At 46.7% G+C, this 24,159-nt stretch overlaps 4 protein-coding genes across 4 annotated transcripts; 2 read left to right on the top strand and 2 right to left on the bottom strand.

The window, feature by feature from the left end:
- Window positions 1-701: 701 nt before the first annotated feature.
- Window positions 702-14,584, top strand: LOC6596998 (reversion-inducing cysteine-rich protein with Kazal motifs). The gene is made up of 8 exons (XM_002022209.2): window positions 702-805; window positions 2,411-3,024; window positions 5,876-5,931; window positions 8,406-8,520; window positions 8,601-8,806; window positions 11,567-11,708; window positions 11,783-13,357; window positions 13,421-14,584. The coding sequence occupies exons 2-8, from the start codon at window positions 2,682-2,684 to the stop codon at window positions 14,224-14,226; spliced, it is 3,243 nt and encodes a 1,080-aa protein (XP_002022245.2). The 5' UTR covers window positions 702-805; window positions 2,411-2,681; the 3' UTR covers window positions 14,227-14,584.
- On the bottom strand, window positions 14,580-15,660 carry LOC6597000 (proteasome subunit beta type-7). Its single transcript, XM_002022211.2, has 3 exons — window positions 15,539-15,660; window positions 15,301-15,480; window positions 14,580-15,238 (listed from the first exon to the last, which is right to left on the bottom strand). The coding sequence occupies exons 1-3, from the start codon at window positions 15,598-15,600 to the stop codon at window positions 14,662-14,664; spliced, it is 819 nt and encodes a 272-aa protein (XP_002022247.1). The 5' UTR covers window positions 15,601-15,660; the 3' UTR covers window positions 14,580-14,661.
- Window positions 15,661-16,560: 900 nt separating this feature from the next.
- Window positions 16,561-18,027, top strand: LOC6597001 (39S ribosomal protein L39, mitochondrial). Its single transcript, XM_002022212.2, has 5 exons — window positions 16,561-16,649; window positions 16,840-17,164; window positions 17,221-17,321; window positions 17,377-17,819; window positions 17,876-18,027. The coding sequence occupies exons 1-5, from the start codon at window positions 16,574-16,576 to the stop codon at window positions 17,933-17,935; spliced, it is 1,005 nt and encodes a 334-aa protein (XP_002022248.1). The 5' UTR covers window positions 16,561-16,573; the 3' UTR covers window positions 17,936-18,027.
- LOC6597002 (zinc transporter ZIP6) lies at window positions 17,932-23,771 on the bottom strand. Its single transcript, XM_002022213.2, has 4 exons — window positions 23,510-23,771; window positions 21,291-21,582; window positions 19,354-19,665; window positions 17,932-19,281 (listed from the first exon to the last, which is right to left on the bottom strand). The coding sequence occupies exons 1-4, from the start codon at window positions 23,648-23,650 to the stop codon at window positions 18,299-18,301; spliced, it is 1,728 nt and encodes a 575-aa protein (XP_002022249.1). The 5' UTR covers window positions 23,651-23,771; the 3' UTR covers window positions 17,932-18,298.
- Window positions 23,772-24,159: the final 388 nt, after the last annotated feature.

The following is a 24,159-nucleotide window of genomic DNA, read 5'->3' as shown; positions in this document are numbered from 1 at the left end:
AAGGGGATTGATGATTTCCTCATTTGTATGTCATCCAAGGTCCAATGAATGACCGATTTTTATAGTTTGTAGATATGCAATAATAGTTTCTAAACTTTAAAGCTATCTTAACGAAATTTTGCTGTTTACTAATACCAAGAATATGTATGAGGATCGAGATATGTATAGAGGCATCTAATTAAATTCGTGAATATATAAAAACCATGTCACTTAAGTTTCAAAGTAGCTTGGAAAACAGAATTCGAACATTAATTAAACGAAATAGGGTATACGAAGGTCGATACTCCATAATTTTGTTATAATATGTAGCAAGTGTGTAATTACCGTGTAGTTTCCATGTAAAATAAAGTTACATTTTTGTTGACCTTCTTTGTTTAAACCTTTGTTTAATAGGCAATCCAATAAAAGGAGTCCTAAAAATGGACCTCTCTTGTAGAAAATTGGTCCATCAATCGGATAAAATTATATATTTAGCACTGAAGATCCTAGTTAACAAGAAACATTAGACTGAATATAAAAATTGAGGAATCTGATTTTCATTGGTATATTTACTGTATACTTTGAAAACGTGACGGTATGTTTCGGTATATTTCTGAGGGTCAGACCGTATCTCTTATCCATTATTCCGTGGCCACACCGGACTCGATTCTGATTTTAACGGTTGACTCGTGCGGAAGCAGCTGAAGGCGGCGGGCGTTTTTTTTTTCAAAACACAAATTTTATATATGGAAACTTTTAAAATTAGTGACGATCAGACCAGTCTAATTACTGTGGATAAAAGTCGAGCGGAGGCTCAGTGAATTCGGTAAACAGAATAAGTGAATAAATAATAATTTGTGGTATTAAAGTTGTGCACTGGTTCGACTCCTTGGATGATTCCTCTGGATGATAACAAAAGTAGCGCCATTTGTGGTGTTCTGCAAATGCATTGTGCTCAAACTGCAATCAAAACGGAATCACACACTGTCATGCTGGGAGCGACAAAGGCGGCTCTCAACCTCAAGCTGCATATGAGTTAATATTTGTCTAGTTTTTGAACAAGCCGCCGCTTTTGTGTTTCGTCTGACGACAGAGCGTTGGCGGTGGGAGTGACGTGCCTAGGTCCTAGTCCACTTTAGCAGACAACGTCTTTGCGGCAAGGCTCTGAGAGGACGTGTGAGGGGGAGGCTTGACTGAGACTCCACATCACATCAAATAGCTCCACTTTCCTTTCGCAGGATAACTGCTCTGTGTGTGCCGGCCCCCCTTGTTCTCTTGATGTGCATCTGTGTGTGAGTGTGCGCTCGACTCCTTTGCTCTGTAAAATATGCAATTAGAAAGACATCAAAGCGGAGCTACCGCTCAACGCTGATAGCCCGCCCACCACCCTCAGACTATTACTTACAGTTGCGGCCAAAATAATAGTACTTTCAGTCAAGCTTCAAGTCTCCTCCCAACACGTTCCTTTCAATTACCCAATCAGATGACAATGAACCGAAACCGACTTGGCTGTGTGTTCTGATGATCCTTGCGCAATTTTGGTATTACTTCAATCAAAACATTCTGCTTGGATAATATATACAAATAGTCTTTAGTTTACCATATCCGCGCATTCTGTGGACTATTAAGAAAACTCACAAAGCGATGCCAGTGATCCACTAAGCGGCTAAAATGTACGCTGGAGGTGGCTATTATCTTGACCGCAGCTGTGCCCGCTTACGCTTACTGTCTCTGCATCTGGCGCTGCCTCTGTACCTTCCTTCCTTGCTTAGCTATGCGCTTTGACACAAGCACACAGAAGAGTGTCAGAGAGGCGGGGGCGAGAGGCGAGAGGCAAGAGGGCTTCAAGTATCCCCGACCGAGTCCCATCATTAGTGTTCCCCTCCGTTTGCGGCACTTTGTCAACCGCCGCCTCTGCCTCTGCCACTGCCACTGCCACTGCTTTTGATATTATTTATTTATATTTTTCACTTTTAATAAAATGTTGTCGCTGCCGCTGAAAGACTTGGCCAAACGGTGGAGGGACTGACGGACGGACCGACGGACAGAGCCTGGCGAGGTCAATTGGCTTAATTACTGTGTGACAGCGTGTGGACAAGTGGCAGTGGCGGTGGCGGAGGCGAAGGCGTGCTCAAAATACTTGCACAGACACCAGCAATTATATGTATATTCCGGCCGATCTGTAGTTGGAACTCCCAATCAATAGAGTCCCTTGTGGAGGAAAAAGCATTAAATTTAATCGGTTTTGGTTTTCATTTTTTCGTTTTTACGAGTATTTGATTCACTATCTCTAGAGCTGATCCCCACTGTGCACACATACAGGCATGTCTAAACGATTATGTGCATGTGTGTGTGTGAACAGTGGAGGTCAAAAAACTAAGCCATTTCCAAAGATTAAAACGCATATGTGTGTATATATTTAAATTTAAAGTCCTTGTGCTGTCTCCTGGATAATACGAGGGCATAGGAATTTTCTTATCGCACGGATGCCATGCCATTCGGACATGTAGATGAGCCAAGAAAAACACATATGTACATATGTATGTATTGGTGGACGGACACACTCATTTCTCTTCGACTGATCGACTTATCAGAAGTGGTGCCAGCGCACAAAATGCACTCTACATAATCCACAACAAGAAAAATACTTATAAAAAAACAACATAAATCAGTGAACTGAAGAAAAAACGAAAACGATCAAGATGCGCCCGAGTGGCTGGCAGTGGCTGGTGCCGCTCCTCCTCCTGTTGTCCCTCAGTCTGGCCAGCGCCGTGCGCCAGCTGGAGGAGAACCAGAGCGCCAAGAAAGATCACCCGCACGCCTCAGAGCGGCAGGTGCGGCGCCGCAACAAGAGCAACGCCTCAGTCGACCAGCAAAGACTCCTGGCCACCGGAAGCACCAAAAAGAAGGCCAGCACGGACTCGGAGGACTACGACTGGCTGGATCTGGACGCGGATGCGGATGCGGGCACCAGCGAGGCACTCGATAGCTCGGAGACGGTGGCCGTGCACGCAGTGCGAGCCCATGGCGATGGAGAGGCACATGGTAAGTCTTATCACGGCGGGCTCTGAGTCTGGCCTGAGTCACAGCCCAGTGACCTTTTGGGGCAGATCAAAAGCAGCCGCTTATAATCAGACTGCAAATTGTGTGAATTGACAAATGGGTTTGGGGATTAAAATATATGTACGTACATAGTGGGTTCTACTCTCATGCGAACCAGCGTATACTCGTTTAGGGATGGTCATCTATCTAGACAAATGCACACACTGCCCCTCCCACTTTGATTTGCATGCAAATGGAAACACACTCCGCACCACACTCCCCCCACACCACACAGCCCACAGCCCACAGCCCATGTCCACATCGACATCGACATCCTCTGCAGGCCCGACACTTAATCAACAGCAATAATTTCTTTTGAGCGCGAACGAAATGTTTTAATTGAAAGTGATGATGATGATGCTACTCGCACTACTGGATCTGTGCATCTGGGTACGAGCATGAATCGGCATGAGTGCGTGCTTGAACGAACGAATATCTAAATTGAAACTGTGCTCAAAATTTGTATAAATTGCTGCCAAGCTGCGAGTCTGATGGCGCCAGCATACGGTCCACGTCCAAGCCAAACAGATACTTCAGATTCTGGAGCTGCCCCATCCTGCCCCCATCCTGCCCCCATCCTGCCCTGGCTGTTTCATTAACTCCAAGCCGGAGTGAATTATGGCAAATACTACACATATGTGTGTATCTTCGGGAGAGCTGTCTGTGGGTGTCAGCGTATGATAAATGTGTTAGATTTCCAATGAAATTTAATGGCCTCTCATATGTGGATGCATGCGCGTCGCTACTTGGGGCCGAGCCGATTGTCGCCTTTTGCGAAAAGGAAATTCTTTCGCCGCCAGTGATGGGGCTGTGCCTTGCATCCGAAATGACTGTGCGGTGCGATTTCAAATGCTTTGCATACAAATACCAAGTAATGAAGGCAATTCACTTTGATGGTTTATTTGGATTCGATCGAGGCGCTCATAAAAAGTTGTAGATACTCGTAAAACAATAAGCTACGAGAGTGCGTAGCCAGTACCACCCAGGATGGGTGGTCAATCCTTTGATGCGGCCCAACAGTGGTAGCACTGCTAGAAAATGCCAAAGCACTCTGTCCAAGACAAATCAGCTGTGACATTTGACTTGTAGACTCTCGGAAACCGAGTGCTATTGAGACGACTTCTGTATTTATAGATACACCGCAGATGCCCACCCCATTCCCCCCTCCCTGCTGGTGGGTTGGCAGGCAACTTAGATCATTGGCCACAATCGAGGCAGAGTCGGAGCCAGAAGACTGCGCAACTTTGCAACTAAAATCGTATAAATAGCACTCACTACTCACTACGACACATTATTCGGAGAGTAGCCAAACATAAATGAAAACATTAACAGTTTTATAAATAAACACTATATAAAATGTGTGCAAACAAAAAAAAAAGAATTAAGAGGCAAGACGCCCGCCCGGCAAATCAAGAAGACATTTTCCAAGACATTTGTCACAGTTGGCCAGCAGAAAATTTGCATTTGATTCCCCAAATCAATGTTCATAGGTCCGTCCCCACAGCCAAATTTATTTCGGCAGACATCAAAGTAAATTTCCGCTAAAATTAGTCACAGAAAACCCAAAAGAGAATATTCCGACTTGCTTTGCTGGGCCGAAAAGAAATGACTGGGCCAAAAATAGGTGAGTTCTCAGGCAAGAGATGAGGAAATCTTAGCATTTTCTCGCCTCCTCCGCCTCCGCCTAGGCCTCCTCGTGCTCCCTTCGCAATTGCACACTTAATTAATGAGCATTGCTTTTGATCTTCTCTGAAGTTCAGTAGCCCCCTCCCCAGCCCTTCCCCCCTTCCACTTCCCCTCCAGTTCAGTTCCTGCTCCAAGTGACAAAAACGAAATTTTTCACGCACTCAACAGAACTCTTTGAACCCGCCCTTCGGCCAGCCAACGCCAACTGTCACTCGACTCGCTCCGGGGACATGGGACATGTGTCGCACATGTTGGGTATGCCAAGCGGTAACAACTAGGGATGGGAGGAATCAGAACGAGATCAGAACGAGAGTGCGATCCCCACATGATCCCAGGTTATCACAATCATTAGACCTTGATAATGTTTTTTTTTGGGCTATGTTTGCCTTCTAAAAGAGCGTATCTGTAACAGATCATACTTACTTGGCCCAATCACCAAGCATTCGATAGTCTCACGATGAATTAATAAAGCAAGTGCTATCAGAACAGTCTCCCAATTCTGTAGGGAAATCTGGAAATGTGAAGGAAGTAATTAGAAATCATCAGAGGCTAGGTCAGATCAGCTTTTATCTGCGAGTATCGTCGAGTATCTGCGTGTCACGCTGCCATATCTGCTGTCCATATCTGCCCATTCACCATTCGCCACCTTTGTATTGCCAAGAAAAGTTCAGCAGCCAATGAACAATCCTCAAAATAAACCGCAGAGGAGGAGGCGGAGACGGGCAGAGAAAGGCAATAAGTGCTTAACAAGTGATCAGTCACCGTGCATGGAGAGCATAGATTAGCTGGATACGATCCACCTAATTAGGGAGGAGCAGAATCACCCTGTCCCAGAGACCCCTCCATTGCAGTGTTGTTGTGGGACTTTCGCTCAAGGAATTGTGTACGAGTGTCTGCGGGCAACAGATTCACATGTGGCCATCGGGAATCGCACATCAAGCAGAGCTCTTGCTGCTTTTCTGTGGCATTTACTTAAATTTAAATTTACTGAGTGGTGTCAAAATGCGTGAGCCAAGCCATTAAACCTTGATATGCTGCACTTTGCTTACTTAACTGCTTGTTTTCCTGCCCCTCTTTTTTAATATCTCTCTCTTTTTGCCCCCTCCAGATATCTTCACATGTTGCAATCAGGTCTTTGGCTCATGTCGCACAGCTTGCGAAAATGTAAGTATGGGAAGCATCGCGACGGGAAGATGCTCGTATCTCGAAGTTAATCATACATACATATATCATAAATACTTATGAATGCTGTTTCTGGTTTTGTTGTCCGGGATATCCGTACACATCGTACATACATATCGTACAGACTTAATTCGTAGATTGGGATATCGATATATAGATAAAGCTGTATTACTTTTTTAAGGAACAAGAAAATTATGAATATATGAACATATATTGTAAATATGCATATCAGATTATATTCTTTTTTTCTGTACACCCCATTGCGGCGCCAAACGTGGTCTTGGCCAAACCAAACCTAATGGAAAATCTACCCAAAGGGAAACGATATGTCCGTCATAAATATTAAACGCCATCCAGGTAACTTGCGATCTAAGAACGAGCACAGTGGACAGCCGTTCAGATTCAGATTGAACCATCCGATAAGAGGGAAAACTACTGCTCGGCACATTTCCTGGTATGTGCCACACTCCACACTCCTCTCTCGCTCGCTCTCTGTGGCTGCTTCTGCGAGAGGTGCATACTAAACAATATGAATTTAGAATTCCATAAGCGTGATGGTGGCTCAGTCAGTCGACGAGAATTATTATGACAGGTTTAACGACTGTTCAAAAGAACTTTGAATGCCATATCCGCCGTGCGTTGTTCGGTGTTTGGTGTTCGGTGTTTGGCGTTCGGTGAATGAGAGCCTTGTGCCAAAAAGGAAAATTCAGGCTACCATCGCAGGCCATAGTAGAGCTCGACAAAATCCACACACACAAATTGCATTGTTAATTAGCATAAACTGGCAAACAGGTAATTGCAGCTCAAAGACCAAGCCCAGACAAGAGCCAGATCCAGAGCCACAGCCAGAGCCAGAGCCAGAACAACCAGTTTGCCACTCAAAGTCATTCATAAAACTTGAGCCCGGGCCCGGGCAAAAATCAATTTGTTGTCTGTGTGAGCCAATACTCCATGCCCCCCAACGGGTCTCTGTGTCTGAGTCTGGGTCTGGGTCTGCGTGTGTCTCGGTAGCCTGCTCCTAGCCCCGACAAAAGCCCGCAATCAAATCAATGGCATCATTTAACTTTGTAATCATAACAATTTTCCCCCCAAAACCAATTAGTTTTCTCAATTGAAAGTGGGCGCCGTGCCGGGGTTTCTCCATTTTTGTTTTCCATTTTCCATTTTCACTTAGAAATGCAAATTAAGGCATTAAATCTTTTGCCCAAATTGAAACTGACAAAGTGACATCCACAAAACAGGATAATGCCGAAGTAAGACAAAGCAAACTGGTTCCCCCATTGGCCCAGGCACAGGCAGTGGCCTAGGCGGGTATTTCCCATTTACTTTTGAATTGCTTTTTTTGTGTGGAAGAGACTATAAAGAGACGAGATCTTTCAAGTAGGCGTCGGGAAATAGGAGACCCAATTGATATCCGAATCCCCCCCCCCCCCCACACACACAACAAGCTGTTGCAAAACGTGTGAAAAGTCGGGCCGAGATGGGAGATCAGATCAGATCAGATCTCCTCTCCTCTCTTCTGCCGATAAGTGCAAATTTACGCCCATTTTATTATTGACAAAATGGTTTTTTGTGGCCCGAGGGGAACAATTGTCAGGAAGGTCTGTGTCTGCGTCTATCTTGATGGAGCTGGCAAGGTGGGCAGGCCATCCTGGCCAGAACAAGTGAACAAGTCTCTGCCTTGCTTGAGTGTGGGAGTGCGTGACACGGCCATGGACACTTCATTAACAGAACTGCAACAGCCCTGGATGTGCGTATTCCGCAGGGGTGTGGTCCAAAGGGGTAAATAAAACTTGTGCCTGTGAAACTGCTGGCAGGAACTACAAATGCAGATAGTCCCCGATGCACTAAGCCGTAACTACGCTCCTGCTTATGTTAATTTAAATTTATGGGAAGGAATGCCACCACGCTGAAGATATCCAGACAAGTTCTGGGGACAAGGGAGACCAAGTACAAGTATCTTGAATAGACATCGCTTTACTCAGATTACTGCGGCAGATACGCGAGCCTCGAGCCGAGCCTGGGCCTGGGTCTGGGCCTGAAAATGTGTTATTGAAGTTTCCTGGGCCTCCTCTTCTTTATCGATAGAAAGGAGGGGAAGAGCGAGATAGAGAGGAAGAGGCAGAGAGAAGTAAAGCAGAAAATGTTATTTATGATGGTGTCAGGAACAGAACAGCATTCAGAAATGTAACATAATACGCCAAAAAATAAAACTGCAACCTGCATGTTTTGGTCTCCGTCCCCTTCCCCTTCCCCGTTCCCGTCCCCATCGGCAACCCCTGATATCCCCTCATTAAGGTCCCGCTGGGACTACAGTGAGCACTTGAAGCAGATACCCAACAGGTTGCGGGTTGAGAGAGCCCAACCAGTGATTAGGCTTCGATTCGACTAACCTGAGATTGGGTATTTATCGGCAACGAGTATCTAATACCATTTGTGCATGGATACCTTTCCAGCTATCATTGGTGGAGTTTGCCACGGGCGGCGCTGGCGACGGTCGTGAGGAGCTGCGGAAGTATTGTCAACTGCATCAGGTGGAGTTCTGGACTTGCATCAACCAAACGTTCGAGGGTAAGCGGGGTAATGTGCAGGAAATCCACTCGGACAATCAATTCTCATTTGCTGGACTCTCTCCACTCTCCTCTCCGCAGCGGTCACCCGCGGTGCCGACTGGTCGGGCAGGCGTTGCTGCCAGTTTGGTGTTCTGCAACATTGTCGCAATGTCTGCGCCTCGGCGAACCAAGCCCCGGTCCACACCTGCAGGCGCAGCGATGAACAGATGCTGTACGACTGTCTGGAGCGCCAGGATGCGGCCGATCGGTGCTGTGGCCAGGCGCGCACCTCCGAGTGTCTTCAGGTGAGATTCTGGTAGCAAAAGCACACCTTCATTGCCAAATCTGGTACAAGCAGACCATCTACAAACTTGTCTATGATTTGATGACTACAGAGATGCAATTTATTATACATATTCGGCTCTCAAAGAGTTTAGGCAAAGGCGTTTTTCCCGCGCACAGTCGAAATATACCCTTCATTTAAGAATTTTTAGGGACTATGACACCTAATGAACGCGCTTGCCCCTAATATCAAAAACTCTTATTTCTTATATCTTTTATATAAAATAGTGGATTTAAATTTGTAAAAATACATAATATGATATAATTCATACATATCTTCACATTTGAATAGCTATCATTAGAGTATTCAGCTTTTGAAGTGTGAATAAGCAAAGGATTTTCAAGTACAACTCTCCGCTAGCTCTCTTTCGGGTCTTTTGTTACGCTCAGCACTACGGAGAGCGCTTTGACGCCATGTCTTATGAGAGAGAGAGAAAGAAGAACGAAGTTTGCTGTTGTACTGTGCAAAAAAGGGCCCGAAAAGAGAGCGCATTGCGGGAGCGGTCCGCTACCACCTTGTATGATATCATTATGGATACATACATATGTGAAAACACAGCAAACAATTTGCCAACAACACCCAGAATATAATTATTTTATTATACAACCAGTCAATCGCCAAACTATTTTCGAAGAAAAATAAATTTCATAAGCCTATGGAAATCGGAAATCGGCCAACATGTACAGTCAAGGAAAAAAGTCAACATACAGCAACAATTTTCCAATATTTCGGGGTTTCGCAATGAAAATTAAAAAAGTTGGTATGCCATTATTTAGAACACTTACAGTTATCATTATTTCAGAAAAAAAACAATTAAAAAAAAGATATATACTAAAGTTTTTAGGAAACAAAATTTAAATTTTCACGGAAAAAAGTCTGCATACATTTACGTACTTGCATGTTCTGTGCGCACTCACACATGCAAGCGCTTTCTACTATATCTTCAGGGCGTACATACATATATCTTCGATTCCACAAACCTCTGCATATGACCATTGAAATTTATGGGCTTATTAATCTTAGAATTGATATTGTCTTTGGTTAATAGTCTTATGACATTAGAGTTTGCTAAAGGGTATCTTAGATACATATGTCTTCGTTAAAATCGTTAAAAGAACCAAGCCACAAAAAACGAGGGGGAACGTTGTGAGTTGCTGCGGACACCGCAACTCTACGGTTATACCCGATACTAAGGCAGTATGGCTCTCCTCCGGCAGACGCCGCTAATATTTAACGACACGACAAAGAGTGCGTGCGAGAGAGACAGAAAATCAGTCTGAGCGTGACGTCGGGCGCTGCGTAGCCAATGCAAATTGATTTGTTCCTTTTGGCTACAAAAATTATCTGATCTGATCCAGATTCAGCAATCTGATAGATATGGTCATTATCTATGATTCTGCGTTTTTAGTTTTCTCAAATCTGCAATATTGTGGATGCAACAGATTTTCGTCCTTTGTGGGGGCGGATGGGGGTGGGGCGAAATTCTGAGATATACGTTTTATAGTGACATCTTAAAGGAGTGTGTGTACCAAATTTGGTTACTCTAGCCTTAATAGTCTCTGAGATTTGTGGTTGCCTCAGATTTTCGTCCTTTTCGGGGGCGGAAGGGGGTGTGGCGAAATTTGGACAGGAAACGGTCAAGGTCCGATATCACAGGAGTGTGGATACCAAATTTGGTTGCTCTGGCTTTTATAGGTTCTGAGATCCTTGAACTCATATTTTGCAATTGGCAAAACCGACCATGAAACCTGTGTGTTAGAGTGAGACAGAGCGAGAAAAAGTGAAATTGTTTTCGTGATTCTGGCTGTAATAATTATACGATCTGGTTCAGATTTTGCACTCTAGAAGATATAGTCATCTTCTACGATTCTGCGTTTTTAGTTTTCTCGTATCGTCGAAATTGTGGATGCCACAGATTTTCGCCCTTTATGGGGGCGGAAGTGGGCGGGGCAAAGTTTTGAAATATTTTTGGAGCAGTGACATATTACAGAAGTCTGGATCCAAAACATCGTTGCTCTAGCTCTTATAGTCTTTGAGCATTAGGCGCTGAAGGGGACGGACAGACGGACAGACGGACAGACGGACGGACGGACAGACAGACAGGGCTCAATCGACTCGGCTATTGATGCTGATCAAGAATATATATACTTTATAGGGTCGGAATCGATTCCTTCTGGACGTTACACACATCCACTTTTACCACAAATCTAATATACCCCAATACTCATTTTGAGTATCGGGTATAAAAAGCTGATTTGAAAGTAAAATTTTGGCGCGTAAAAATTATGCGTGAGGGGAAAAATAAAAATATGCATATTATCCTTAAAACAAGTACTTTAGATTTTAAAGTTTAGGCCAATCTTTTCATTTGATAGGATATTTTTGTGGACCACTGTGGCCATAAAGACACTTCTGGATATACGGGAAGAGCACATCGATGGTTTTCATGGTGTGAAGATGGGCTTTTTTTTCCATTTTCCAGTCGTTTTACATAGTGTCATAAAATATACAAATCAGCCTTCTTATAACGGAATAGCCTGGCTTTTGCAAGTACATATAAACGCTGCCTATTCTGCGTTATTGCGTTAATGCCGATATCGATAGCAAAAAAGCGCTCTGCCATCTGTGTAATTTGTAAAGAAAGTAAATCTAGATCTGAAGCATATTCCCTTCCTGCTGTGGGTTGCGTTCTATAATCACAAGTGCTCGCTTTTCTTTCCAGGCATGCCGGGCCGTCTTTGAGCCCTCCAATGCCAGCCAGGATCATGTGGACATTGAGTCCTCGTGCGGGGATCGCAACTTGGATGTGGTACAGTGCATTCACAACCACACGGACATGGCGCCGTTGGCCAACGCCGAACAATGTAAGAACAATCCAGTTATCCCAGCTATCCCGACGACACCGAAAATGAGTTCATCCTTCGAAAATCCCCCACAGATCTGCCGTGCTGTGAGTATAGCAACAAGGAGCACTGTCGCCACACCTGTCGGAACCTGCTCCATCAGAATGTGACCCAAATTGAGCGCAGCGAGGTGATTTTCACGCGACTGGAGGCGGCTGGCTGTGGCACGCCACTGCCACACTTGCCCTTCTGGCAGTGCTTTCTGACGGTGACTCGAAAGCTGTATGTTCCAGCTGGTGGAGGACTTCAGTCGCAGCGACGTCTGGGGGGCAAGGCAGCTGAGGCCGTGGGGGGGCCAAACCACCTGGGCATGGATGCAGCCAAGCGGCAGTGCTGCGAGCAGGCCAGCAGCCACAGGTGCCGGCGCCTGTGCACGCAGATCTTCACCAGCGACTGGTGGGAGACACGGGCCAGCTTCGACAGCGAGTGCCTGGAGCAGCCCGACGAGCGGGAGCTGCGGCGCTGCGTAGAGAGCGTGGATGCCCCGTGCGAGCAGGGCTGCGATGGCCTTAGCTTCTGTTCGAACTATAACAATCGCCCGACAGAGCTCTTCCGCAGCTGCACCCCAGCCCACGATGCAGCGGCCAGGGAGGATTTCCTGATGCTGCAGCAGCGCGGCTTTGTTCGGGTTCTCGGCCAGGAGCTTTTCATCAAGAACACTACCCGCTGTGCCCCGGACAAGTGGCAAGCTCTGGTGTGCGCCCTGCAACTGCAGCCCTGCACCAGGATGGGACTCTTCAACGGCATCTGCAGCGAGGACTGCAACGAGCTGCTTGAGGAGTGCCTAGACTGGACACGCCAACAGAAGCGGCCTCAGGCCATTTGCTCGCGACTCCAACCGCAATCCTCAGCGGAGGAGGATGAGGAACCGCTGCCATGCATTTCGCTACGGTCGTATCTGAAGAAAGGCAGTGCAGAGCCCCAGGACGCGGTTGGACACTATGGACTGACTTCGCCCTGCTCCAAAAAGCCGTGCAACGCCAGTGAGGTGTGTGTCCTGCAGAGGAGGGGCATCCAGGGCTACGCCTGCATTCCCGGCTGCAGTCTGGGCCAGGCCTCCAGCCTGATTGTGCCCTTTGGGGCGTACGTCCGCCTCAGCAAGAGCAGTATCCACACGAAGTCCGATGTGGGTCAGCTACTGACCGCCGAGCACATTGTCTGCAGCTGCGGGCTTCAGGGCCACCTAGAGCAGTGCCAGCCGCTGCCCAGCTACAGCCACGCCCACTGCACTCTACCCGGGGGGCGAAGCTTCCGGCATGGCTCATCGTTCTACCTGGAGTGCAATCTCTGCAGCTGCTTCGCCGGCGAGATCACGTGCACCAAGAAACAGTGTCGCCTGCCCGGCTTCACGGACTCCAGCTTCACCAGCCTTCCGTGCAATTGTGCGGCGCATTATGTGCCGGTGTGCGGCTCGAATGGCAACACCTATCCCTCGGCGTGCGTCGCCAAGTGCCACATGCCAGAGGGAAACTATGTGTACGGGGCATGCAATGCCCGTAATGCTTGTCAGGCGGCGGCTCCCAACAGCTGTCCCCAGGGAACCCAGTGCCTGGACAAGCGGAAGGTGTGCCTGGCCAGCATGCAGCGGCCCTGCCAGCAGTATGTCTGTGGTAAGCTCAAGTCAGATTCAGTTAGCGCCTAAGTCCGGACTAATTCTCCTTTTCCCTTTACAGTGAATGCCACCGCCTCGAACTGCTCGTCCTACCATCAGGGCGAGGTGTGTGACACCCAGGGACGCACTCACCCTAATGCCTGCGCTCTGCTGCGAGACAATCCCAGTGGCCAGGTGGCCTATTGGTCGGCCTGCCAGTCGAGTCGATCGGCACCGTCGCCCTCACCCGTCTGTGGCATCAATGGGGTGACCTATCGGAGCATTTACGCAGCCCGGGCCGAGTATGTGCTGACCGACTACGTGGGTCGCTGCCGGGAGGTGGGTTTGCTGGCCAGCGAAATGGGCAGACGATGTCGTACAGTCCAGTGCCCTGCTCCAGTGTCCAAAAACTGTCGATTGATTGTGCCGCCCGGAGCATGCTGTCCACTTTGTGCGGGCGGAGCCTTCAGGATTATCTACTCCCGGAAGCAGTTCGATCGAGCCATGTATGGGCTGAGAGCTCAGAGCAGCACATTGCTCACCCTGCATGGGGTGCTCCAGCAGCTCGATGGGCTGGTGCAGGTTAGCGAGTGCCAGCTGACGGGTTTCCTCACAATGGAAGTGGGCATATTTGTGGCTCTGGTGCCAAGCAGCACCATCAAGCGACCAACTCGGCTCCAACTGGAGGCGTGTGCGCGCGAGGCCGAGAAGATATCGTCGCTGATAAATGCCCAGTCCCCAAGGATCACCACCAACCTGGCCCTGTCCTGTCTGACTGTGTCGCATCTGCTGGAACCCACACCAAATGCGGCGAATTTGTATGGTTCTAGGACCCTATGGTTAATGCCCCTAATTTTTTTTGTAGGTCGTAGCTTAGTTGTAGGATAGCTTTACCTTTTTTGTTCTATTAGCTTTAGAAAGGGCGTGTAAGCGTGTGGTAAGCGTAAGGTGTGAACAATCAAGTGAATTCTTGGTGCCAATTAATCAATTAGTTCAAGGAGATGGAATGTGCCTTCAACTGTTAGGAATTGACCCTCTGTATCATGTGATATTAGCTTCATTAATTAATCTTTAAGCAAAAGGTCCCATTGATCATTTCTGGATAGAAGTTATGTATAATTTTTTGTATTTTTTTGCATTCGTTATCGACCAAAGCAGCGTCTGTCTATGAGCACAGCTAGTCCAATAAAAAAATCACTTATGGATGCCCCCAGACACCGCCTACAAAAGAGCGAATCAAATTGAAGCGTTGCTCCTCTTTTTATTGTACCACTCCACAGTTATAGAAAATGTATGAGAAAGTAAGGATAACTAATAACTCCCCTAGGACGTCTCCATGGGCACCACCTCGATACGTTCAGTGATGTTCATATCTGAGATGGTAGAGTGGAGAACGCGTGTGGCGCCAATATCAAAGCGGTAGTCCAACTGACGTTCACCTTTCTTATTGGCCAGCTCGTAGTTGCGCAGATATTCCACGCTGTCCTTGCGTATCACGCACAAATCAACGTTCGAGCCCGAGCCCAAATCGTTGAAAATACCGGCAGCGATTGCATCGCGTACGAGAAGCTTGGCTTCCTTCTCGGACATGTCGGGCTTCCAGCGGCTCTCGAATACAGACATGGCTGCTAGACTGCCGGACCCCATGGTGGCATAGGGCAGCTTGTCGGAGCTGCCATGAGGATGAATGCAATAGATGTGGGGTCCAGTTTTGTCCACGCCGCCCAGAACCAGGGCAGCGCTAATGTGACCCTGGTAACGGAAAAGCATTTGCTTGAGCATGGTGTTAGCGGCCACTACGCGCACATCGCGCTCGGTGCTGAGGCGGTGTAGCTCCAACTGGGACGAAATGATATCGGTGGTCCTTTCGGTGTCGGCTGCAGTTCCGGCACCACAACAGCTGAAATGCAGTCGTTTGTTAAAGCGCTTGCTTGTAAAACTCAGCACAAGCTATCCACTTACTATATATTCTTGGCCAGATAATGGATCTTGGCGCAGTTCTTGTCAGATACAATGGGGCCCTCGGTGGCGCGCGTGTCGGCTCCCAGGACAACACCATCTTTGTAAATGATGCCCACAATGGTGGTGCCCGTTTTAGTTGTGGTCGGCGGCTTGAAGCCCCCACTCAGAAGTGTAGCATTGCTGTGCAAGAAGAAGACTTGTCATTGCAGAAACGCCGGAGGATTGTTCTTCAACTCACCGCTTGCAATTGTCAAAGTTGAAGCCAGCGTGTGGAAGGTTGCGTGCCAAATCCAAATCCATTGCGTATTTTTATTTTTATATCACCGTTATTGAGAAAAGGTTTCCTATTTTTTCGCTCACCGGAATGACAAACAAAAATCGTACTCGGCAGTGTGACCGCGCACGATAAAATATACCGTCCAGCCCTGAGAAATATACCAAAATATACTGCCTCATTTTAAAAATATACCAAAAATATACTGACGAATTCAAGATATGCAGACATGATGCGCGTGTAGACCTTTGTATACCCTATTACGTTCATTTTACATGAAGATATGAATATAAAACGTAATTAATAAGGACCTGTTCTCAAATTTATATGTTTTAGACATATTCATGAATATGATTGGTACCTATCGATAAATCGATATATATTTTTGACACCCTATTGCGATATTGAATCATCGGTAATGGCCCGGTTGACAACACTTAAATCCTTGTCGTTCACATTCAAAAAATTTATATTTGGCGCGCACCTCTCTTATCCAGTCGATGTCTTCAAATACCAGCAACATTGCGACTGTTTTTTTTTGTTTAACCATTTTATTTAAGCCTTGTTTTCGCCAAAATACAATAAAAGCAAGGACTAGCCAATCTTGAAGAAAAATTATTCATCAACGGCCTAAAATGATGTGGGCAAAGTAAAACCCTTATAGTTAGTCAGAATTATTCAACGGAATATAAAAATTGAACAATATGAGCGACCATCCTCTTTCGTTTTTTTGTGTTACCCATTTCGCTAAAGCCTTTTTTGTTTGACTTATTTCACTAAAACCTTTTTTCAGACAAGATCCAATAAAAGCAAGTGGTTAAAGTTATATTGCAGGGAACATCAAAAAAGCGGAATATGTATAATAGAGCTTGAACTCGTCAGTATATTTATGGTATATTTTTTAAATTAAACGGTATATTTTATTATTTTGTTGAGGGACGGACGGTATATTTTAACGCAAATCCGCGGTCACACTGGTGTGCACCCTATTACGATAAAATGACGATGTCGGCCACAAAATTACATAAAATAAGCTGGTGTGCCCTAAGGCAGCTCCAACAGTATAGAACAAAAGGTAAGAAAGGTGAAATATTGGCACTTTTATTGATTAAAAGGAATACCAGTGTATGCCAGATGTGTCGGGCGCTCACGTTGAACTAGGCGGTTTTAGCCTCAGTGGTGACATGCTACACCTTGCGGAAAAAGCCAGAGTTATTTAATTTAGACGTGTAGTTTTGGTGAATAAAATACAAATTTATTTGCAGCCAACTTCTCCGCTGGTTCAGCATCGATTGCCTCCCGGAATGAACTGTTTACACAGGAGCAGCGCCGGCAACGGGAAGCCATTGGGCGAATTGACAAGATTGAGGTTCGATATTTGGGTCTGCCCGAGGATGTGACTCTGGTGATGAACAATCAAATTTCCACGCCATTCAACTGTGCCCAGCACTTGAGTGAGGGACATTGCAGACGCTCGGCTCTGGCCCTGATCGATGGCAGTGTTCCGTGGGATATGCACAGGCCGCTGCAGGAGTCTTGCACCTTGCAGCTGCTTAACTTCAATATCTCCGAACCGCATGTGGTCAACAAGTAAGCATATGACGCAATTGAGTTAAATGATGCTCATCCCGATTCCTTTGTTGCAGAGCTTTCTGGCGTACATGCAGCTTCATGTTGGGCGCTGCTTTGACACGTGTATTTAAGGCGGAAGCGAAACTCCAATTGCACAGCTTCCCGGGACCAAACAGTAAATGCAATGTCTATATTCTGACGATCTTTCATCTAACGAATCTCTATCACAGTCAAGTCGGGTAGCTTTGTCCACGATATTGTGCTAGAGACCCAAAGCTGGCAGCCAACGAAGTCGGAAATGCGTGCCATCTCGGCCGAAATGATCAAACTGGCGGCCCAGGATTTGCGCATCGAGCGCTTGGACGTTCAGCAAGAGCTCGCCCAGGAGATGTTCAAGGATTCGAAATACAAAAGCGAACAATTGCCCAGTATTGCGCAACAGAGTAATGGTCGTGTGACTCTGTACCGCCTGGGGGACCACATTGACATCTCACGTGGGCCCATGGTGGCCTCCACTCACTTCCTGGGCAAGTGCACCGTCGGGGCAGCCCACAAGGTGGCCGATGAAGGGCCAGCAGGAGCCTTCTATCGCATTCAAGGCGTGGCCCTGCCTTGTGGCTTTAAGTTGAATCACGTTGCGTATGGCTTTCTGGAGGAGCGATCACAGAAGCTGGTGAGATTTCAATAACTAGAATCGTCGGTCCCCTTGCTTACATTAGATCTTTGCAGAACCCCGCTCGCTTGCCCCATGAACCCTTTGAGGAGCACCAACAAATGCAGTTATCTTAAACAGTTCTTTCACAGATAAAGCTATTCAATAAGTGTTAACAGGTAAATCATTAAAGAGCGCCTTATTCGTTATAAAAACGGAACAACAACAACAGAACCTTTATCATCACTGTGGATATCGTTTTCCATTTACTTTCCGTCTTAAAACTACCCTAAAATATCCTTAAGCTATTTGCTCTGACGACAGTCATTTACATTTGGTAATTGGCTTAAAAAGCTACATAAAAGGTATGCTTGGGGAAGAGGATCACTCCCACTCAAGAGGAGATTTCAAAGATGCTTAAAGTATCTACTATCTACAAAATTAACAGATGCATTTCCTCAGTGGCCAGCTTGAGATTGTGAACTAGTCTTCTGGAATGTCTAGAAGCTCTTGAACAGTCCCTCCAGGTCGTGTTCGTTCAGGGCAATGATCAACATGATCAGTCCGCCCAGGAATATGCCGAGTATCTGGATCATAATACCCTTTGGATCCTTTGCCATCTCTGGATTGTGGGCCACACTCATTGTGGGCACCAGATCGGCAAAGGCAATGTACAGGAAGGATCCGGCGGTGGCTGCATAGATCCACTGCGTCATCCCATCTCCAATGCCGGCAATGAACAGACCGACAGCCATGCCAACAAAGCTCAGAACCGAGCTAACCAGGTTCATGTAAATGGCTCGCCTCATGGAGACGCCCGTCTGCAGAAGGAGTGCAAAGTCGCCCAACTCGTGCGGCAGCTCGTGGCATAGGACGGCGAATGCTGTGGCCAGACCAGTTACAGGATCACTGGCAAAGGCGGCTCCAATGGCCATGCCATCGGTGAGATTGTGCAGCCCGTCGCCAATGATGACCATGAACGCCACAGGGGTGAGTGGTCGCTCTGGTGACTTTGCGTCCAGTTTCGTTTCCTGCAGCATCACATTCAGCTCACGTGGTGTCTCTGGGGCCGCCTTCTCCAACTGCTGGCCATGCGAGTGGCCATGACTGTGCCCATGTCCATGGCTGTGCCCGTGGCTCTGCTTGTCACCCTTCAGCAGTGGAAGTACGTTCTCCAGAATGTACATGAACAGGGCGGCAAGGAAGGAACAGCCACACAGCAGGGCAGGCTCACTGCTGTGGTTGTGTACCCCATCGATGGATGCAGCATCTGCGCCTAGGGCCTGCTCGTGCTTCTCCTCTTTGAAGAGAGCATGAGGCAGCAAGTGCATCAGCGCATCTCCAGCCAGTGTGCCCACGGCTATGGAGACCAGAAACTTGAGAACCTCCTGATAAGCTGCTGTTTTCATTAAAGGCACTAGGAGAATGCCAAGCAGACCGCATGCAGAGAGCACAAACATACAAATGCTGGCATATATCCAAGCTGAAAGTGGTGAAATGGTTAGCCCATGATCCGCTTGAGGGACAGCCATGTGACAGCCGAGAGTTCACCTACCATCCCAAATCCTCTGGTTCTTATCCTGCATAATGTGCAGTCGTGGAGCTGGCTGTGCACACACTCCGCCGTCGATTTGGGCCAACAGAGCTGGACATAGCTTCATGAATGCTCTCGGGGTGATCCGTACCGAGTTGATGAAGTTGTTGTACTCCTCATCAGAGTTGTGTTTGGTCTCCGTCGGAACGGTGGAGTCCTTCTTGATCAGCTTGCGGTAAATACTGTTATTGTGGAGGTCATTGTGGTCCACAATGAGGGATAGCAAAAGCTTCGGTGACAAACAGGCGGCAGCAGGCCAAGGTCTGCCCTCCACTGGACATTAAAGAGAGAGTGGAATATTGTTTTGTTAAATTCATATATTACTAATAAGTATTTACACTAGCCGGTAAACCGTAGTTATAAGAAAACGCCAGAATTGGTATCAGACCCGATGACTACCGCATTCTCTCTCCCTCTCTCTCTCTCTCTCTGTCTGTTGGTATCGCTGTCCCAGAAGGGACGAATGAACAGCTTAGACCGCGATCTCTCTCAATTATTCTAGACCTTTTCCTGAGAGATGATCGATTTTATTCGAATTTAAAATATTTCATGTTTCCATTTATCCGCTATATCTGTCCCTCTCTCATCTTTGTCACGAAAACACCAGCTGTGTTGCTATCTCGCTTCCCTCTGCCAGAGGGCGCACACTGCACGAGTAAGAGTGAGAGAGAGAGAAAGTGAGTAGGCGCGTGGTTGGCGGTTCGTAGCCATGGCAAATAGATTTGTTTCTTCGGGCTTTAATATTGTTCCGGATTGAAAATGATCCATATATCTGAGATCTAGACGGACAGACAGAAAGGGCAATTTATATTTATATTATATAGTTTTTATGGGGTATGAAACGCATCCACATCGACCACAAAACAATTATGTACATACATATGTATATCCCCAAACTCTTCGAGTGGGTACCGGCTATAAAAATAAGCTGTCGAAAGTGCACTCAGACGTGGCTCTGCCTTCTCCTTTTGTTTAGTCAATCACACAGTCAATTGACACCCGATTCGCATGTGGGAACATTTCACTACATGAATTGTCCCGACTGTTTAGTGCTAACTGTTTATGGGGAGAACCGTTTTAATGATTGTGTACATTTCAATTAACGGTGAATCTCCGTTCCAGTAACGAAAACATCAACAGCCGTAAAGCAACGGTTTGGGCTAGTTCCTCTTTGTTGATGCGCATGATTGTGTTTTTGCGACAATTTGTTTTCGACTTCCGCATCCATAAAGGGGTCGTTTATCGTGCTATCATCGCCCTGGTGACAAGGATTTTTTGTGTACCTGTTGATTCGCGACTCGCGATTGCATTTCACTGCCCAAAAGGGGAGAGAGAGATAGACGTGCGTTTTCAGATAATTTATGCGGCAAGGTCGCACTTACAGACGGAACTTCCTCTCATCCAAATGAGATGGATAGCAGCATAATTGAATTTATTACGAGTACATAGATGCCGCTGCCCCTGGCCCTGCCTCTGGCCGTGCCCCGCCCCGCCCCGCCCTGACTTGCATTTGGAAACTGGCCAATTGATATATGGATATGTACGGGTAGAGTCGGGCCTCGTTCATTCTATTTATATTGAGGCTTAAGAATTTCTCTACGACTTAATTATAACTGTCTCTCAGGTAATACCACTGCTCATTATTGTCGTTTAAGTGTACATACTCGTGTGTGCATGTACATATGTACTATGTCTGATCATTGTGTGCTCTTGGGTATTCTAGAATTATTGTCAGAACTTCCATCCTACTGTTTATTGTTTATGGCTCTTCTGTCTTTACTTGATCTGCCCGTACGAGTATCTATGGAGTGCCAACTCGAGTACTCGGGCTAAAAACCCATGCGGGTTGTGTGATAATCCAGATCCATAAAGATAAAGACTGGACTACTACTACTCACCGCTGCTCTCCCGCGGATGCCGATGCTTGGGGTCGTGTATTTCCAGGAACTCTGGGACCGCAGGCCCCGACTCTGAGTGCTTTGAGGTCTTGCTGATATCTGGTGATATCTGCACATCCAGAACATCCTCGTCGGTGCTGGCATTAGTGCTGATCTGCTTGTCAAAGTAGGTCCCGTTTGTGCTGGCTTTCGTCTCATTCGAGTAGCCCTGCGGTCGGTGCTCGGCGATGGTGTGCGAGGGGTCGAACTCGATCTGGCCCAGATTCAAGCTGTACATTAAATGCTCGAGACCCTGTAGGGATAATATTTAACAAGAATTTATTAATGAATTCAATTTAAGCAAGGCCAAACAGCAGATGTCAGCTGTTTATCCATCTTAGTCAATTCATGATCCACACAATGATGCCACAGTTTCCCTTTACAGATATTTGCATACTCGTATGTAGATCGAAACCTAGACTACTTTCCCAAGATCGCAATTAAGTGAATCATCTTTCATTTCTCACGAAACTCCCAAAGTGCACTCACTATACGGAGGAGGGGTATGCTTTTGCCATGAGTTTTGGTTCGAATTTACGAGTATTATCGCAGATAATTACTTGATTTAGTTGTCACCGTGCCAAGCAATTATATTTACATCGGAATTAATTAGAGGTCTATTGTTACTTTTGTTGGTTTTGCTGCCGCATTTTTGCTGTCGCGAAAGTGGGCCTGGGCTGTGAGGGGAATATATATTCATAGTATCTAATTGCCTTGACAGCTGTCTGTCGCCGGGAATGGGGCGTGTGCCCTGTAGCCTGTCTGTCGGTTCTATCAGGCACTTAATAAGCAGTTAGCTACGAAGAGAGACAGAGAGAGAGAGAGAGAGAGATTCCTTTTCGAAGATGAGGATCGTATCGTATCGTATAAAAAAATAGCCAAACACGCGCTGGTACAATAAAAGCGCCTAAAAAACCAAACAAATGAACCTGTCTGTTGTTTATTATGGAACACATGAAGTTACGAGGCTCCCCTACCCGTACCCGTACCCGTGCCTGTACCCCTGCCCGTACCCGTACCCTTACCCGTACCCGTACTCGTGCCTCTCAAACAATCCATCGTCTAGCTTATTTTTACTTTCATTCAGCAAAATTGTTTGTGTGCCAAGTACTTGGCATAATATGCAATTGAAATTGGGATTTTGGAATGATAATAGAATACCCGCTCCTCTACACCTCTCTCCTCTCAAATGGGCAGTGGGCGGAGTGCGGGGGGTCCCCGTCTCTGTTAGTATGCCGAGTGCGTAGAAGCATTTTAGTAACCTGACATTTAAATGGACAAAACGTATTGCGTAGCGCTACGCATGAGTAATGCCAATTGCCGGGGACCTGTTGCCTCTATAACTATGGAGTCCATAAGCATAACGCCAACGCATTGCGAAATTTCCATAGGATCGGGCTAGGGACAGGGACTTGGCTTGGGTCTTCGGACGGGTTTCGTCAGCTGTTTGGCTATCATCGCTCATTAGGAGACTAGCTCTTATCGGAATAATCTTTTAATCTTGTTTTGGATAGAGTGTGGGCGTACGAGGAAGAGCAGGGGTACGTGCGACGTCCATGCTGGATGCTCAAGTCTCGGCGGGAGTGTATATCACAATGTGTGTTTGTGTCTGGATTTTGATTAAATTTATGATAATGCCCGCAATAAAGTCTCTACGTTTCTGTCATGAGTTCCATAAGAGAGAGGCAGGCGACTCGTAATTGTGATAGTGTTGTGCGTCCATAAAGATTGCAGGTCTCATGCAGAGAAGCGATTATAACTGTTGAGAGTGTTTTGTTTGTTGATTTGTTTGGCAAGAACAGAATCGTCCAGCGTCTGTCTTCGGACAGAGCCACGGCACAGCAACACACATAAATGTTTCTCACTTTCACAACCCGCAAATATTTGACTTACTCTAATTTATTATTTCCCCTCCCCTCCCCATCCCATCCCGCACCTGCCCTTCCTTGCCCAGTGTCACCGTGTGCCCGTTTTTTGGTTTAGCTGCTCATTGGTGCATGATGACCGACCGGTCCACAAAAACTTACTAATTTTTTGCCATAACATTAGCCAAAGCCAAGAGCCAAAAGCGGCAGAGTCCGTGTCCAGCTCTGTTTACCTGGGCTCATATTTCCCCCCGTCCTCTTGGTCTGTGGTTTTACGTTTACAAGGCTAGTTCGATGGATTGGTGTTGTTGTTACCTCAAAGTTGATTGTCCCGCCATCGCCGTACTTTTGGAATATCTGCTCCAGGTAGCGGTTGTACTCCAGCGAGGTGTGCGCCGTTCCCAGGAGTGCCCCGAGGCACAGGAGGCGTACGATTAGCAGGGGCTTTGGGGCCATATCAATAACTGAACACTTGTGTGGTAAACTTTATTGAACGTTGAGCTGAACCCTACTGGGGGCCGATCGACATTTCACGGGACTCACGCGTGCGTTCCGTTTCGACGACTGTCTATCCCGCTCAACGGTCTTTTTGAAATGACGGTATCGCCTACGCAACGCTTTTATACGACGGAAAGGAACGTGCTTCTCGCTCGCTTCATCTCCATCTCTCTCTCTCTCTCTTACTCTTTATCTCTCTCCCCATGGCTCTGCGCACGCGCCAGCCACTTAGCTGTGTTTTGGCGAAGCTTTTCGGAAAGCTTTCTTCTGACTCGACCAGCAGACCCGTTACTGCCTGCGCGGCGCGCTCTTTCATAAATTTCCCTGGCGTTTGTGTTTATTTTGTATTTAATTCTTATGCAGAAGAAATTCGGTTTTTACATTTTGCAAAAGTTACTTCGGTTATAATTAATAGTTACTAAATTATCGCTTAAATACAAACATACATACATACGTGCGCAAATGTA

This window comes from Drosophila persimilis, unplaced genomic scaffold (assembly GCF_003286085.1).
Source record: "Drosophila persimilis strain 14011-0111.01,24,50 unplaced genomic scaffold, DperRS2 tig00000431-arrow-pilon, whole genome shotgun sequence".
Classification (NCBI taxonomy): Eukaryota; Metazoa; Arthropoda; class Insecta; order Diptera; family Drosophilidae; genus Drosophila; species Drosophila persimilis.
This window is presented reverse-complemented; position numbering and strand designations above follow the sequence as displayed.

Bases quoted from the DNA above. Each gene is read 5' to 3' on its own strand.
- LOC6596998 (XM_002022209.2), top strand. From the start codon at position 2,682: ATGCGCCCGAGTGGCTGGCAGTGGCTGGTGCCGCTCCTCCTCCTGTTG. The intron at 11,709-11,782 runs GTAAGAACAATC...AATCCCCCACAG, and splicing joins GTTGGCCAACGCCGAACAAT to ATCTGCCGTGCTGTGAGTAT. The intron at 13,358-13,420 runs GTAAGCTCAAGT...TTCCCTTTACAG, and splicing joins CTGCCAGCAGTATGTCTGTG to TGAATGCCACCGCCTCGAAC.
- LOC6597000 (XM_002022211.2), bottom strand. From the start codon at position 15,600: ATGGATTTGGATTTGGCACGCAACCTTCCACACGCTGGCTTCAACTTT. The intron at 15,481-15,538 runs GTGAGTTGAAGA...CTTCTTGCACAG, and splicing joins AACTTTGACAATTGCAAGCG to CAATGCTACACTTCTGAGTG. The intron at 15,239-15,300 runs GTAAGTGGATAG...ACTGCATTTCAG, and splicing joins TATCTGGCCAAGAATATATA to CTGTTGTGGTGCCGGAACTG.
- LOC6597001 (XM_002022212.2), top strand. From the start codon at position 16,574: ATGACGATGTCGGCCACAAAATTACATAAAATAAGCTGGTGTGCCCTA. The intron at 17,322-17,376 runs GTAAATGCAATG...TCTCTATCACAG, and splicing joins CAGCTTCCCGGGACCAAACA to TCAAGTCGGGTAGCTTTGTC. The intron at 17,820-17,875 runs GTGAGATTTCAA...AGATCTTTGCAG, and splicing joins AGGAGCGATCACAGAAGCTG to AACCCCGCTCGCTTGCCCCA.
- LOC6597002 (XM_002022213.2), bottom strand. From the start codon at position 23,650: ATGGCCCCAAAGCCCCTGCTAATCGTACGCCTCCTGTGCCTCGGGGCA. The intron at 19,666-21,290 runs GTGAGTAGTAGT...TTTAATGTCCAG, and splicing joins GCATCCGCGGGAGAGCAGCG to TGGAGGGCAGACCTTGGCCT. The intron at 19,282-19,353 runs GTAGGTGAACTC...CACCACTTTCAG, and splicing joins GAACCAGAGGATTTGGGATG to CTTGGATATATGCCAGCATT.